Genomic DNA, 16,101 nt, shown 5'->3' on the forward strand with positions numbered 1-16,101 from the left:
AATTTTTCTGGCACCGTATATAAGACAGCCTTTTCTTCACGCAGCAGATTCAGCTTGTAATCCAAATAAGTGAAGAGGAAATTAACATGCTGAACTTCTAATTACATGTTTGAATTTGTTTTACTGCAGTTTATAATACTTTAAAAACTGTTTTACAATGGATTTTACAATGGAATTCAATTTACACATTTAAATAATAATAGTACCAATTTCTTTAGTAGCACAAATTCATTTTTCTACAAGGAAAAACTGCTATACTGCTATACTAGTTGATATTTAATATGTAATATTTATATATGTAAATTGAATTCCTGAGATAAAGAAAAATAGCTGAAATGGCTTGCTGTAATAATTAGAATTTCAGCATGTCAATTATAATGTAATTATAATGAATTGGAAAAAGGCTTGAATTATTATTATCATTGAATTATTTAACTGAGAATTTAAAACATACATGCTAAAATATAAATCCTACAATTAAAAGTTGAATTTTAAGATGTTAAAATTGGCTCTCAGCTCAGACACCAGAGAAAATTTTATATAATAAACAATAAATATCACAGTGTTAAAAAGACACCAACATGTTAATTAAGCCAGGCAAAAATGGCCATATGAATCGTCAATAGCTTAATGCTAACATACTACTAGAATCCCATTGGGGTGCCAGAAATGACCATTATCGTAGATGAGATTTCCCTCATTATCCAAATTTTGACATTTACAGCCCAAACTGAATGTCTAGCATTAATAGTCATGGTTCACCATTGATTTCAGTAATAGTACAAAAACAATTATCAGAAAAGAGAAACCTCTAGTTAAAGGTGAACAGTTACACAGTGCAATAAATGCACATTAACATGATGCAAAGTGCAGTTCAACCATGCAAACAGAGAAGGAGGGAATCTGAACATTGTACAATGCATGACTTAATGCTTTATAGCACATACCTTCTGGTACACCTAATAGGTCATCATGAATTGTACAGTATATTCTGTTCCCAGTGGCCTGTATCAGGAATTAGTGTTTCTGCCAATATGGCAAATGGATATGTTTTACATGTACATATAGTGCTGTAAAAAAGTCTTAGGCAGTTTAAAAATGCCTTGTTAAAAATTTGTCCTGACAGCAAGTGTGCTTTTGCAGTAAAAACCCTATATAGCATTAGAATAAGTACAAATATACATAAATACGGGAATACCTAAGAGGAATGTTTTGCTTTTTTCAAAAGGCTACTAATATGTAGGTTAGGAGAATATAGTGAGTCGAACACGGGTTCGATTCCTGACTTCTCACTGCTATTTGTCTACTGCATGTATTGCATGATACCTGTGAATACTGAGAATGTTTCAGAACATTTGTAGTTTTGTAGTGTTTTGTAGTGTTGGTGCTGTCAAAGCAGAACCAAAAAAACAGCTAGATTTTTTTAGGAGGAGAAATAACCCTCTCACTGACGTTTGATTATCATTATGCGGCACTGACTCATGGCAACTATAATTATAAAAAAAGTATTCAATCTGAAGTCAGATAGCTACTTACTAAGGGGCAAAAAAATCAGTAACACATTTTACGGCAGGGCTCATAAGACTACATGACCCTTAGATAAGCTCATCATGACAACTGACATATGCCTATAAACATTTATAAATACATATTCCAATAGGCATCATTTGTCATAACGATTGCTCTGTGTCACTTTGACATAATGCTGACAGTGTGACATAGCCTGACATGCCAGACTGGATGAACAAAACACAAAAAAAATCGATGTCACCTGACATTGGTGTTGACAAAAGCAGCCTTTATGACAGATGACATCTATTGGAATAAACCAATATCAGTGTTTATTGAAATCTATGTTAGTTGTCATGATGAGTTTATGTAAGTGTTATGTAGGCTTATGAATGCTGTCCTACAGTAACATGGTAGCAAAAGGGTCAGATTTGAGCAAATAAGAGAGATGTGATTTAACACGATTAGCTACACAAAAGAATGTGATTACTTGTGATTAATTATTTTAACTCTGTGACATCCAGGTACTTCTAATATTCTGTTTTCTTTTCAAGAATCCATCTCACATCTGAGATGATGTCTTCTGTCCCTCGTCGTTTACTGAATCCGTGTTTAAAGTATCACTGCAATATCCTGTGGATGATCTTGACCGGCTTGTTTTTGCTTATAGTTGCATGATTGTACAGTAAGTGCTGCTTCAGTGACCATTTACCCAAACATAACAGGCCTTGTATTGGCATTATACTGAGTAAAACAAGTCGTCCCTTATCCGACCAAAATCTCAACGGTATTCCAGCCAGATCAAAGTCTTCATCTGAGATTGGTATCACGTCTAGAGGCTGCAAGACAGAGAACATGACAGAAAGATCAAGCATTTCAAAGGCATTTAAAGCTCAGTATTAAGCATTTGATACATACATGCACTGTAGATGGCTACAGCTAATTAGAATTAATCTCAGAGGTTTTTACAGTTTTCTTTCCTGGTGGAGAAAAATAAATCACTGGGAAATACGAAAACAGAATAATCATGAACTCACAGTAGGTTCTTCAGTTTATGGCTTGGATCTTCCAGAAAAGCTGAGAGCTTCTGCGTTTCTGATTCTCCAAGTTCATTTCTGCCCAGATTCAGCTCCCTAAGGCATGAAGTGTTTGACCTCAGAGCAGACGCCAGATAAGCACAGCCTTCGTCTGTGACCTTGCAGTTATACAAGCTATGAAAAGAAAAAGAAAAATACATTTTACCTACATGAGGTAACTTACCAACTTATGAGGCAAACATATTTTAAAAAAGGAAAAACACATATAATTCTGTAGGTTAATAAACAGTTTCCTGTGAGAGCTTTTTATACAGGTTTGGGTGTAGTTTTACAGTGAAGACACAGCAGTTTATAGTATTGGAGGAGTGATACCTGTGAGGAATGCTCAGGGCCTTCTGGGCCTTCGAGGTCTGTTCATTTAATAGAATCATCATGCTTATTGTATATAAACTCTGCAAGTATTGTAGTGAAACTCTTATTTAATTGTTGAATTTCAGTTGAAAATCTAGAAACAACCATTAGAAATGGTGTATTCAGGATTTTTCCTGCAGTATAAAGGTTGACACAATCAAGCTAGCTCTCCCATTGGTTAGGCCTTCAGGAGCTGGACTAAAGTCCTAACAGGTCAGACTAACCACTAACATAATTAAGAACTAAGAGAGGAGTCAGTAAATCATTTTGATTTACTAATATTATTATTATAAAATTTGTGAGACAAAAACATCATTCTAGTCCTTCTGGAATTTCTAGATATGTCACTGACTGCAACTGCAAGCAGAAATCTAATCAGGTTTCAGTCAGTTGTTAGAAATGGAAATTAACTGCTGCTCTATATCAGGGCCATATACCAGGTTTTGATGTGTATGACTCAAATTGAAGGCATAGATCTAATAGGTACAGTTCTTATTAGTAGACATAATGTGCCCTGTATCACACAACTGAAGGCAGAAAGTCATTACAGAACAACACTTATGTGAAGTGTGAGACTGTCCAAGACCTGCACTCACTTTAACGTCTCCAGTTTACACTGCGGTTTCCTCAGAGCATCAGTGAGCAGCTTAACTCCTGGATCACACAGCTCGTTGCAGCTCAGGGCCAGTTCTTTCAGATTCGAGGACTTCGACATGAGAACAGAGGCAAGATACACACAACTCTTCCTTGTGAGTTCACAATCAATTAACCTGGTGAAGAAAAACAATATCAGCTGAAAATCTCTAAAACAGTGGTAACCATCTATGGAGTCTACACTCTTAAAAAGATGGTTCTTCAAGGGTTCCTTAGTAAAGACAGAGGTTCTATATAGAACCACGAACACTCAAAGGACCATTTGCATGCTTAAAGTGTTCCTTGCATGGTCAAATGGTTCTTAAAATCGATGAAGAATGTGTTTATGGTTCTATATAGAACCTTTTTGAAAATGGTTCTATATAGCAAACCACAAAGTGTTCTTCTGTTATAATATGCTTGACTGCACTCTTTAAAATGATGATTCTTGAATAGTATTTCATTATAGAACAGCCTTCAGACTGAAGGACAGACCTGAAGCGCTACACCCAGAAAATATGGTGTTCAAAGGAAAGAGATAAAACAACTCTAAACATATCCAGCTGAAACTTTAGTAAGTTTTAAGAGAATGTGAGCTGTGAGTTACTAGAAACTAGCTGTGATGGCTGGTGTGCAACCTAGTATACTTGCAATTTAAACATGGTAGCCAACAGTTTCAAGCTGTTTAGCCTCTTTCCTTTAAAAACTGCATTTACAAAAAAGGGTTTTTTTAATATTAAGAGACTCATTATTTGAAGCTGTATGAAATCTGGCGCTACTGTAAGCTGTGAGAAAACGGCATTATAGTAATTATTGTGCATGACCGTAACAAAACTGACAGGTAGAATTACACATGTACATCTGGAAAAGAAAAGTTTTGTTCATTTACCACATTAGCAGGTCCGAATTGAATCACTTGTGTTTGAGTATTTTTTCTCAGACTGAAATTTCATGAGTCAGAATTAAGAGTCATTTAAGGGCGAGTTGAGTCGTGAGTCAGTCCCCATTTAAGCATATCAGCGATTTAAAATGCATTTATTTTTGGGATGATCTTAAACTACAACAGGCAGTCTAACAAGACTGTCATTTTGATATGTGTTCACAAGTTATTTGTGTGGTGTTTTCCGGAGCTCTGTTGGCCACATAATCGCTGACAACAGAATCAGTGGTTAAGCTAAATCTGAAATAGGGATCTTACTTCAGCGTCTCCAGTTTACAGTGTGGATTCATCAGTCCAAAACACAGCTTCTTCACTCCTGAATCATGCAGGCAGTTTTTACTCATGTTCAGCTCTCTCAGGCTTGAGGTGCTTGATCCAAGAGCTGAGGCCAGTGCTATACAACTTTTTTCTGTAAGATCGCCATTGCACAGCCTGATGACATAGTCATTTAAATTACTGCAGATCACATCTATAGCTGTCAGTCTCTGACTTCACATTAGCTATATTTCCAAAAAAAATACTTTTTTTTTTTTTACAAAAAATGCTTTAATGCTTCAAAAACTTTGTCGATGTACACTCTCAGAATTAAAGGTACTAAACTGTCACTGGGGCAGTCCCCCTCTTGTCACTGGGGTGGTACCCTCAAGGGTACATCTCAGTACCTTTAGTCAGGGAACATAATTGTACCATAATCCATTGAAATTTTATTTTCTAAGTTGTATTGACTCCACACACCCCGTCTCGTCTCCAGGCTTTTTATTTTATTGTTCTGTTTTAAAACATTAGGTTATGAAAAGGTACAAGGTACAAAGGTTTCACCTGGAAAAAAAATATTTAAGGTAAAAAATTGGACCTTAAAACATTTGAGGGAACATTTACATGGTTTGTACCCTGATGAATGAAAAAATGTACCTGCACAGTATCTTTATTTCTAACAGTGTAGGCTACAGGGATGAAATTTGTCAGTAAGATTTTATGAACGTCAATTAAACATTTTCCAGTGGAAAACCTACACTGGAAACATTTTTTTTTTTCTGGGGAAAAAAGACACATTAATGCATAAATTTAGGGTCATGTGACAGATTACCCTGGTCCGCCTCATACAATAAACACAAATGGCAGAGAGGAATAGCTGAACTCAACTTTTTTTAAATGGTAAACCAAAACTAATGCGACAAAAGTACCTTAATTTCTAACAGTGCATGAAGCATCACTGCCCATCACTGGGCATAAAAAAATTGCAAACTTTTTTGACGCATTTTCATTTTATCACTTGCAAATGCACAGTTGATGGAATCATAGGTGATTAGCTTACATCAAAACAAAACAACAACAAAAAACATAGCAATTGATGTCACAGTGCTCTGTAATAAATTGTAGCTTTTTAAGATATTGAAGAAAAAACAACACTTACTCTGCCTTTCTGGATGCTTTGATCACTGGCTGCAGCCTCAGAACGTATTCGTCTGATTTGCCATATTTACTGAGTTTAAACTCATCCAGCTCCTTCTCTGAGTTCAGCAACGCAAACACCAGAGCTGACCACTGAACAGGAGTGAGTCTAACTTCAGAGAGACTATGATGATCTTTGCTGTGCACATATTTCTGGACTTCCTGCATTAGAGAAAGGTCATTGAGTTCGTTTAAACAGTAGAAGAGATTGATGGATTTCTCTGGAGCAGGCTTCTCCCTGATCTTCTTCTTGATGTGCTGGGCTACTTCTTCACTGCTGTGGGAGCTGCTTCTTAATGGTGACTGCAGGCCTTGCAAAAGAGTCTGATTGGACTTCACTGAAAGGCCCAGAAGGAAGCGAACAAAAAGATCCAGGTGTCCATTCTCGCTATTTATGGCTTTGTCCACAGCTCTCTTGAGCAAATCTGTCTGTGTTTTCTCATAGAGGAGATCAGCGAGATCAGAAGTTTGCTGTACCTTGACACCAGGAGGGTTTTCTCTGTGGATACTGAAACTGAGAAACACGTATAAAGCAGCCAGGAACTCCTGAATGCTGAGATGCACAAAGCAGTACACCTTCCCCATGAAGAGACCGAACTCTTCTCTGAAGACTTGGGTGCAAACTCCTGAGTACACGGCCAGTTCTTTCACATTGATGCCGCATTCTGTCAGGTCATCTTCGTAAAAGATCAGATTGCCTTTCGCCAGCTCCTGAAAAGCTAGCTTTCCCAGTGCGAGGATCGTCTCTCTGGCCTGCTGAGGATCCGTCTCATATTTTCCATGGTATTTCAGATTTTTCTGTTTGGTCTCAAAGATCAGGAAATGGGTGAACATTTGCGTGAGAGTCTTGGGGATCTCTTGCATTTCTTCTTCATTCAGTAATCTTTCCAGAACAGTGGCTGAAATCCAACAGAACACAGGCAAGTGGCACATGATGTAGAGACTTCTTGAGGACTTTATGTGTGTGATGATTCTTTTGGCCAGGCTCTGGTCACTGATCCTCTTCCGGAAATACTCTTCTTTCTGGTGGTCGTTAAACCCTCGTACCTCAGTTACCTGGTCAACACATTCAGGAGGGATCTGATTGGCTGCTGCTGGCCGTGAAGTTATCCAGAGGAGGGCGGAGGGAAGCAGATTGCCCTTAATGAGGTTTGTCAGCAGAACATCCAGCGATGTTGCCTCTGTGGCACTGCACAAGCTCTCGTTCTTCTGGAAGTCCAGAGGAAGCCGGCACTCATCCAGGCCGTCAAAGATGAATAGGACTTTGTAATCAGCACAGTCCAGTGATCCGAATTCTTTTGTTTCAGTGAAAAAGTGATGCAGGAGGCCCATCAGGCTGAGCTTCTTCTCCTTCAGCAAATTCAGCTCTCGGAAAGGAAGAGGAAATATGAATTGGATGTCCTGATTCGCTTTTCCATCAGCCCAATCCAGAATGAACTTATGCACGGAAACGGTCTTCCCGATTCCGGCTACACCTTTAGTCAGCACAGTTCTGATGAGTTCGTCTTCTCCAGGTAGGCCTTTAAAGATGTCATGGCATTTAATCGCAGTGTCCTGCGTAGCTAGTCTCCTAAACGCTGTCTCAATCTGTCTCACCTCATGTTCGTTATTCACCTCCCCACTCTCGCCAGCTGTGATGTAAAGCTCTGTGTAGATGTCACTGATAAGCTTTGAGTGTCCCTGCATTACGATTCCTTCATTAAGTCTCTTATATTTTGTCTTCAGTTTTATTTTGAAATTTTTCTGACATACAGGGGCCAGTTCTGATGAACAGAGTAATATGAACAGAATGAGTGAATAAATGATGTGAAGTAAAAAGGAAAAAGCATTATTATACACTATATGTCCAAAACCAGTATTCAAATGACATCAAATTACAGTTAACTGTATAATTATTGGCATCCCTTTAACAAGGCATCAGTTTTTAACTGTTTATAAATGCATATGTTTTTCAGGGATTATTCTTCAGTGTTTCATTACCAAAACCATGAAAGTTGACAAAGAAGTGTATGTGGGTCTTTTAATGGTTTGCTGAAAATATGAAGGGAAAAAAGTTCTACTGGAACTAATGCCCTCTGTATCTCCACACTAAAGCTTGTATGATCTTTCAAACTATTGGTTACATGTATTACAGTACCATATTAGCAACTATGCATCTGTCTTAAAGGTTTCTGATTTGTCATTAAAGTAATTGAAAATGAAAATCACATTACACCTACCTAAATTAAACTTTTTTTGTACTATGATACAAATACTAAGTTGCCAAAAGTTTTTTGGGTGGAGAAATTAAGGGCAAAAGTTGCTCTGAGTATTTTTTCCCCTCTATTGGTGTTTCAGCAAGCAATACAATGGCGCATGTGCATCTTCTGTTTTGGTAATTGAGCACACTTTAAGTCAAAGTCCCTGAATTTTTTAGTTTCTACAATTCAAAATTAATTAGTTAACTGTAAGTTTATACTTCTTTATATTTAGGCAAAAATTAGGGGCATTTCCATTTTTAAAGTCTCTATATTTCAGATAAATCAGAAAATAATTGAAGCATAAAACTTGACATTATGCACAGTTACATAATTATCAAACATTTACATAAATGTAAGGTGATAAGACACATAGACGCATAGTCACAAGATCAGAGCAGGAAACAAAGTGCATATCTGGCACATTTGCATATTTAATTTGCTCTTGAGAAAACAATACATACATTTGTACATGTGTAAAATGAGCAAAAACTAAAAAGCTGATGAAATGAGTACAATGTATAATGTTGGGCTATATTGTAAAGCTCTAAATTTACCTTCACTCATTACTAGTTAGTAATGCTGCCATGACTGGGGCAGCTTTAGCTCAGTCTATCTCAGTAGCTCTCAAAAGCCATCGCCGTGCAGCACATCCATCTCTATGATTTTGCACACCCATGTGTGATTTCCTTATACTTTCTCTTGGAGAACAGTTATCTGTCTTGTTCATTACATCTCTGTAGTTGTGCCATCATTTTCTCTTTGGTCATGAACTCCACTGTTTTTAGCTGCACACTTTTAAGCAGGTCTATCTAGTGGAACCAGTTGCCTAGTGAACCCTCAAGCAAACAATTCAAAAACAAATACCTTACCCAGTAAGAGCCAGTAAGAGAAAAAAAGGCTTTCTTACTTGTCTGGAGTATCTTAGCGAGGCCTGTCTGGTTCATGCTGTTCAGGACGTGCAGTGTGATTTTCAGAGCACCCTCTCTGAAAGTGCTTTGATCTTCCTCATCCTTCTTTTCTTCCTTGGAGCATGCTGAGTAATGTGAACATAGTACCTTTTTGAACCTCTTCAGCTCAGTCTTCACCAGTGAGATGACTTTGTGCTCTACATCCTAAAAAAAGAAATATATATTTAATGTAGAAATGTGTATATATAAATATAAACATATATATATACATTCCTTGTATGTATATATAGCTGCTGTTGGAACAAAAGCTCATATAATCTCTGTCTGCACTTTACATTATGTGAACATTTCATATTTAATGGACCAAAAGAAATGTTCCACATTTACTTGACATAAAAGTATTTTACATTAACTTACCTCAAAAGTAAAGAACTTTTTGCCCTCTTCTTTGAAGTTGCTATCTTGGATATACTTGTTTTTCTTTGCACAGTAACTATATATCTATCTATCTATCTATCTATCTATCTATCTGTCTATATATATATATATATATATATATATATATATACATATATATATATATATATATAGAGAGAGAGAGAGAGATAGATAGATAGATAGATAGATAGATAGATAGATAGATAGATAAAACTTATGTGTTTATATTTGTTGCATAATATTGAGTTGACTGTGCTGTTAATCAAAACTAGTTAGGTTGGAAACAATGACAAATATGCCACCATGCTTATGTTTGCATGACAACAAACTACATCTGAACTGAATGAACAGGGTCACCTTTCAGACGCACAGAAAATAAATATCTTTTGAAACAAATACTAATAATGCACCAATGGTTTGTGTATTCTGACCAAAACCAAGTCACCCACTACAAATTTCTCATTACACTGAATGTTCTGTAAAGCTTGGCCAATATTGCAATAGCTGCTGTGAAAGAATGCATTTATGTGTGGAGTTAGAGTAGATCGAGTCAAGGTCTTTTACATCTATATATAGTAATATAGCCCTGTGTATGTGTAGTCCCCCTATTTCAGAAGACCAGTGGCCAACAGTAAGTGATTGGACAGTTGACCAAAAAACAACTGAGGACTGAATTGCTCTATTATTTAAGGTTCTCTAAAATGTGCAGTGAAACTATAAGGTATACACTCACTGAGCACTTTATTAGGTACTACCTTGTATCTACATTCTCCTCCATTTTCTCAGTCTGTAATTACAAAGTGCACATGTATGGAAAGTGGAGTTGATAAAATTGACAATGAGTGCAGATACAAGGTAGGGGTACTGAATAAAGTGTTCAATGGATATATACACATAATACACATTTGATATCATATATATATATATATATATATATATATATATAATATAGATGTAAATGCCCTTGAAATAAAGCTGACCGTAACTTCGGTCAGTATTTCATTCTAAATGTAGTGGAGCACAAAGTCAAAACAACAAAAACTGCCTCGCTGCCCAAACATGCTGCTGTGTGCTTCCAACACCTCTATATTGGTATATATATCTCTATAAAGGTTACAGGTATGACTGTGTGTGTGTGTATGAGTGAGTGATGGTAGGAATGCATGTTTTATTTTATCTTTATTTTATTTTTTTGTACTTATCTTATTGTATTTTAATTTATTTTATATTTATTTTATTTTATTCACTACATGTAAATGTTTGATACTGTACACTGTGGGCTCCTGTTACCAAAACCAAATTCCTTGTATGTGTAAGCATTCCTGGCCAATAAAGCTTGATTCTGATTCTGATTCAGATATGAAGCATGAATGAACAAAGTATCCTTTTTTCAGTTTTTTTCTTATTCTGTCCACCACTCACCATGAAAACAGAGTCCAAGTGGTTGATTATTTCACTGTTGAAAGCTTTGTCCTGCTTTTCACTGTCAAGACACATAGCAATGAAGGTGACATTGTACTGTAGAGCAGTGTTCATAAGGCTACATGACACCTTCATTAGCTTGTCTTGACAACTAACATAATACTGCAAAAAACATTTATAAAGACCTACTCCAACAGGCTTGGTCTGCCATAAAGGCTGGTTTTGTAAACTTTGATGTCAATTTGACATAAGTTTTTTCTGACATTGGGTTGTCACGGCACTTTTTTGGTGAAATGGCATAGCATGTTATAACAACTGACTTTGTATGTCACAGTAACATAATGCTGGTGATATGACATAACCTATATCTTATAAATATTAAACTCATTTTATCTAAGAGGCACACAAAATGTTTACTACTTTTAGATGTTATGTCAACTTGTTTATAAGTATTTATGTAGGTGTATGTCAGTTGTCATGAAGGCCTTAGGTAGGTGTCATGTAGCCATGTGAACGCTGCAGTTGCTGCAATGAGTTTACTGAGAAATGTTTCCTCTTCCACATTTAACACAAGTATGGTGACAAAAAACACAAAGCAGGATAGAAAAGTTGAACCTGCCAACATAAAGGCAATAATCACTGAAGGTTAAGACATGCATTATATTATGCAGATATTTCTTTTTGCTTGAAGCTATTCTTACCTCTGCTTAGTGTAAAAACCTCTGAAATATAGAGGAAGTTCCCTAGAGAAATCACTCTTCATGGACACACAGCTGGGCTCTGGAGACTCTGATCTTTCTGTGGGAATCAGACTAAAAGCAGGTCCAGATTATTGGTAATGTTGAAACGTCATATTCAGAGTGAATAGTAAGCATAGTGATCTTATTCATAATTGAACAACGCAGAATATATCATCACTTTTTGAACCATGTATCTATACCATGTATAAAGGGTCCAGAATCACTTGCAATAAAATGTTGTTACATTAACCTCCATTGAAGGTTAAGTCAGTTGTTGTCTTCTCCTGTAAAGTTACCATTTTGGAGATACATGGTTTTTTAAAGGTGACAACTTTTTAAACTGTGGTGTCAAGTTGACAAAACACAGCTTTTGCTTAGATTAGGTTAAGATTCTTACCTCATCTTTGTGTAAGAGTCTCTGAAATATATAGGAAGTTCCCTAGAGAAATCACTCTTCATGGACACACAGCTGGGCTCTGAAGACTCTGATCGCTCTGTGTGAATCGGACTAAAAGCAGGTCCAGATTATTGGCGATGTTGAAATGTTATATACATAGTAATATAGTAAGCATAGTGATGTAATTTATAACTCAATTAGAAAGAAGATATCATCACTGTATTATCAAAACCATGTATCTCAGTCTCGCCATAAAATATCATTACATTAACTTCCATTGAAGTTTAAGTCAGTTTTTGCCTTCTCCTGTAAAGGTACCATTTTGGAGATACACGGTTTACACCTATGACAGTTGGCATCAGTTTTTTTCTTACATTAGGTTGCGTTGTGACACTTGAAGTGATATATGACATTATAATAACTGAGTTTGTAGCATAGTGTATATCACAGTGATGTTATTTTGATGAAATGACAGTTTAAATCTTATAAATATTAAAACAAAACTCATCTAACTGCCACAGAAAGTGTTGCCTTTTGTTCAGTTGGACTTTGGAAGGCTGTGTCATATTATCAGCATCATGTCACTGTGACATACACTGAGCTACAGAGTCTGTCATTTCACCCCAGAAAGTGTCATGAAACAACCTGATGTAAAAAATCATCACCTGACATAGATGCGATGTCGTGTTGACGTCAAAGCTGGAAAATGTGTTACTGAAAAAGTGTATCCGTTTCCTACCAACATACAGTCTATAATCACAAAAGGTTATAAAATGCAGGCTAATCTGCACAAACAGATTTGATTTCTTTTTGCATTAAGCTGTTCTTACCTCATCTTAGTGTTAGAGTCTCTGAAATATAGAGGAAGTTCCCTAGAGAAATCACTCTTCATGGACACACAGCTGGGCTCTGGAGATCTCTCAGTGTGAATCGGACTAAAAGTGGGTCCAGATTATTGGCAATGTTGAAACATCATATACACAGTGAATAGTAAGCATGGTGATCTTATTTATAACTCAACTACAAAGAATATATCATCACTGTTTTATCAAAACTATATCTGTATTTGGTTTCAAGATTTTTTTGTGCTTTAAATCTGAGACAATTACTTTAAATCATGTGTCAAAGAAGTAGTGCTACTATAAATGTGTATGTGATCAGCATAACAGGACAGGACCGAGGACAGATCCCTGGGGCACACCCCCTGTGTAACTTGTGTTTACAGACAAAAACTGCTACCTGTCAGTGAGACAGAACTGAAATCAAACAAAGGCTAAGCCAGCAAGTCTAGTCACTTGCTCAATGTTGCACACTGCCCTCTACTCAGCAGTAATGATGCAGTTATGCTGGCTAACGCCTTTATCATCTCTCATGTCGATTACTTTAACTGTGTCTTTATTAATATCCCTGTTAAATTGCTTGTCTGCTCAAAATATTAGTTAAATGGTGCATGGTTTAACATAATTTTAAGGACACCTCCAGAGATCAAGAGGTTAACTACTTACCCCAGTGTGGGATGTAAACCATGCCTGAACTGTGGTGGATTTTCCATAGAGTCCTCACTCTTCATAAACATACAGTAGGATCCAGGGATGTCTGGTTCCTCTGAACTAAACACAAACCAGGCATTCCACACAATGTGTTGAAATTTAATGTTTAAGCTGAAACATGATCTGATTGCACATTTATGCATTTCTACACTAACACATTGTAGCTATCAGAAGAAAAGAAACTTTATGGGAGAAAGGGAAAAAAAAACTTTCTTAACCTTCAATATAAGTTAATTTAACAAGAGTGATATTTTGTGTCATTTCTGTTGGTTCAATTGTAATGAAATCATAAATGCACTTAAAGGACAACTGGTATTATCAATTTATATCAAAAACTGAAACATTAAAATGGAGATCAAAGGTTTTTTTTTCCAACAGCCACAACATGCTGACAATTTCATACACTTGCATTTGTTTATATTTACAGAAAATAACTTCATACTTGTTCTCTCAGTCATCTTACCTCTCAGCTTCCCAAGAATCGTCCAGTTCTTCAAACATAGTTCTTTTTGAGGTTATTACTCTTCTTCAAGCATGTAAACTATATTCCTATGTAAATAGAATAATTACTGAAAAAAGGCAAGTGTCTTGAATCTGGCTTTGCACAGAGGTTTACGACATGATTGGTCCTTTCTGTCCCACTATCCTCACTGACAGCACTATATAATTTCTTGCTGAATATAAAATAAGAAAGAATATAAAGAGAATATATCTTCTAAGCGTGCTTCCTTCAGCTCAGGTTCAGCTCTTACTCTGGCGTGTCTTTTAGTGTGCTAGTGTAGCTTTAACCTGCACTTCCTGCTTTTCTGGCTTATCTGCATATCTTTAACTTATAGTAAGCCAGACTGCCAGGAAAAGATGTTTTCCCTTGTTTTCTTTATCAGAAGGAATTTGCACGAAACTTGTTTCATTTTCATTAAGAAGATAACTTGCAAACCAGCATAAACTGATTTTTTGCTGTTGCAAAACAACACAAAACGACTGTGATAACGTTTTTGGTACGCTGGTAAGAGTGAGGACACTGAGAGCAGGGTAGGCAGGGGAGACGCAGAGCTTTCTTTTATTATGACAACACAAACAATTCAACTTTTCAGCTTGTGTAACTAAATAAGAACTGCTTCCCTGGTGACTTTTCAGCCTTAAGTATGCTCAGCTCCTCTGTCTCTCTCTGGTCTCTGGTCACTAAGAAAAGACATGAGTATAAATAGGCTGCCAGAAACAGCACACAGGTGAACATTATCAGCTACTCAGCCCGCTGGTTCAGCATGACTGAAATTCATCCAAAAGTGCTATATCTTTAATATAATTAAGGACATTTGAATGGATTATTTTTTTTCTTTCAATAGCAGCAGTATAATAACAATAATAATAATAATAATAATAATAATAATAATGCATGTCAATTATGTAATTTTTGTTATTATTATTGTTAAAATTATTATTAATTAGACTATTAATTATAATTAATTACTACTACTGCTACTACAAATAATAAGTCAAGCTCAACGTTTAGGTCTTATATTCAAAATCAGCATCACGCTGATGAAGATATGATGACAACAGTCAGAAGACAGGTCCATCATCAGGTTTTGACTGAGTTCTCTTTGTTCTCTTTCTCTTCAACTGAATTCTCTGTCATCCGCTCTGGAAGCACAACCCACATTACAAACTGCTCTGTACATTGTGTGCAGTTACTTACTTACTTAAAACTTACATAGTGCAGCTTCAATTAATTGCTTTGGGTACTGTTTCAGTGTTTCAAGTTTAAAGAGCTCTGATCTCTTGTATGGCATTTTCTAAAGTGATCATTATTACATCTTTACATCATACCAAAAAGATCTTTACCCTCAACAGTACGTGTTCAAGCTTCTCTAGCTGAGGGCTTTACCTACAATGAGCCCTTACAGAAGGGGTCATCACCAGTCTTATCCACAAAGGACCAGTGATCCTAAGAGTCCGTCCAAGTGGAAGGGGGGCAGGTTCACACATGTGCTTGTGTGCTACCACTGTATTGTCACAGAGGAGTGTAAATTTGGTCAGAAATGGCTAAAGCCTACATACTGCTATTCAAACACAAATCTATGTGGAAAAAAGTACACCAGCAGTTAGAGTTACCATAATGTCACAAATCTAATGACCTGTAAATCGATATAAAGAAAAAAGCTGTGCAAAATTAATTTTTGGACCACCCTTCAATTATCTAGATTCCTGTCAAAACAGCCATTAAGTACAAGCTATTTATTTTTCAGGAGACACCTCTGAGAAGAATAGATATGCTCTGTTAATACTGTAATCTGTGATCAGTCCCTCTTTATAGGACTAACTCTCTGTGTGTTTTCCTTTCTTTGTCGAGTTGAACAGCTGCCCATCCTGAGCGTCTGATGCTGTTGCTTCTTCTGCTTTGATCAGGTGCCCACTGTCGCC

At 36.5% G+C, this 16,101-nt stretch overlaps 1 protein-coding gene across 1 annotated transcript; it reads right to left on the reverse strand.

The window, feature by feature from the left end:
• Window positions 1–1,737: 1,737 nt before the first annotated feature.
• Window positions 1,738–14,428, reverse strand: LOC118804393 (NLR family CARD domain-containing protein 3-like). Its single transcript, XM_036564900.1, has 12 exons — window positions 14,141–14,428; window positions 13,633–13,737; window positions 12,958–13,062; window positions 12,128–12,238; window positions 11,692–11,802; window positions 10,991–11,051; window positions 9,130–9,334; window positions 5,945–7,745; window positions 4,789–4,962; window positions 3,554–3,727; window positions 2,547–2,720; window positions 1,738–2,348 (listed from the first exon to the last, which is right to left on the reverse strand). Exons 1-12 carry the CDS (start codon window positions 14,176–14,178, stop codon window positions 2,342–2,344), a joined length of 3,066 nt encoding a protein of 1,021 aa, XP_036420793.1. The 5' UTR covers window positions 14,179–14,428; the 3' UTR covers window positions 1,738–2,341.
• Window positions 14,429–16,101: the final 1,673 nt, after the last annotated feature.

This window comes from Colossoma macropomum, unplaced genomic scaffold (assembly GCF_904425465.1).
Source record: "Colossoma macropomum unplaced genomic scaffold, Colossoma_macropomum, whole genome shotgun sequence".
Classification (NCBI taxonomy): domain Eukaryota; kingdom Metazoa; phylum Chordata; class Actinopteri; order Characiformes; family Serrasalmidae; genus Colossoma; species Colossoma macropomum.

What these genes read in the sequence shown, in the direction of transcription:
- LOC118804393 (XM_036564900.1), bottom strand. Translation starts at nt 14,178, where the DNA reads ATGTTTGAAGAACTGGACGATTCTTGGGAAGCTGAGAG. An exon ending in GATTCTTGGGAAGCTGAGAG is followed by an intron (nt 13,738 to 14,140) that starts GTAAGATGACTG and finishes GTTTGTGTTTAG; the next exon opens with TTCAGAGGAACCAGACATCC. An exon ending in AAAGCATCCAGAAAGGCAGA is followed by an intron (nt 4,963 to 5,944) that starts GTAAGTGTTGTT and finishes CTATGTCATCAG; the next exon opens with GCTGTGCAATGGCGATCTTA.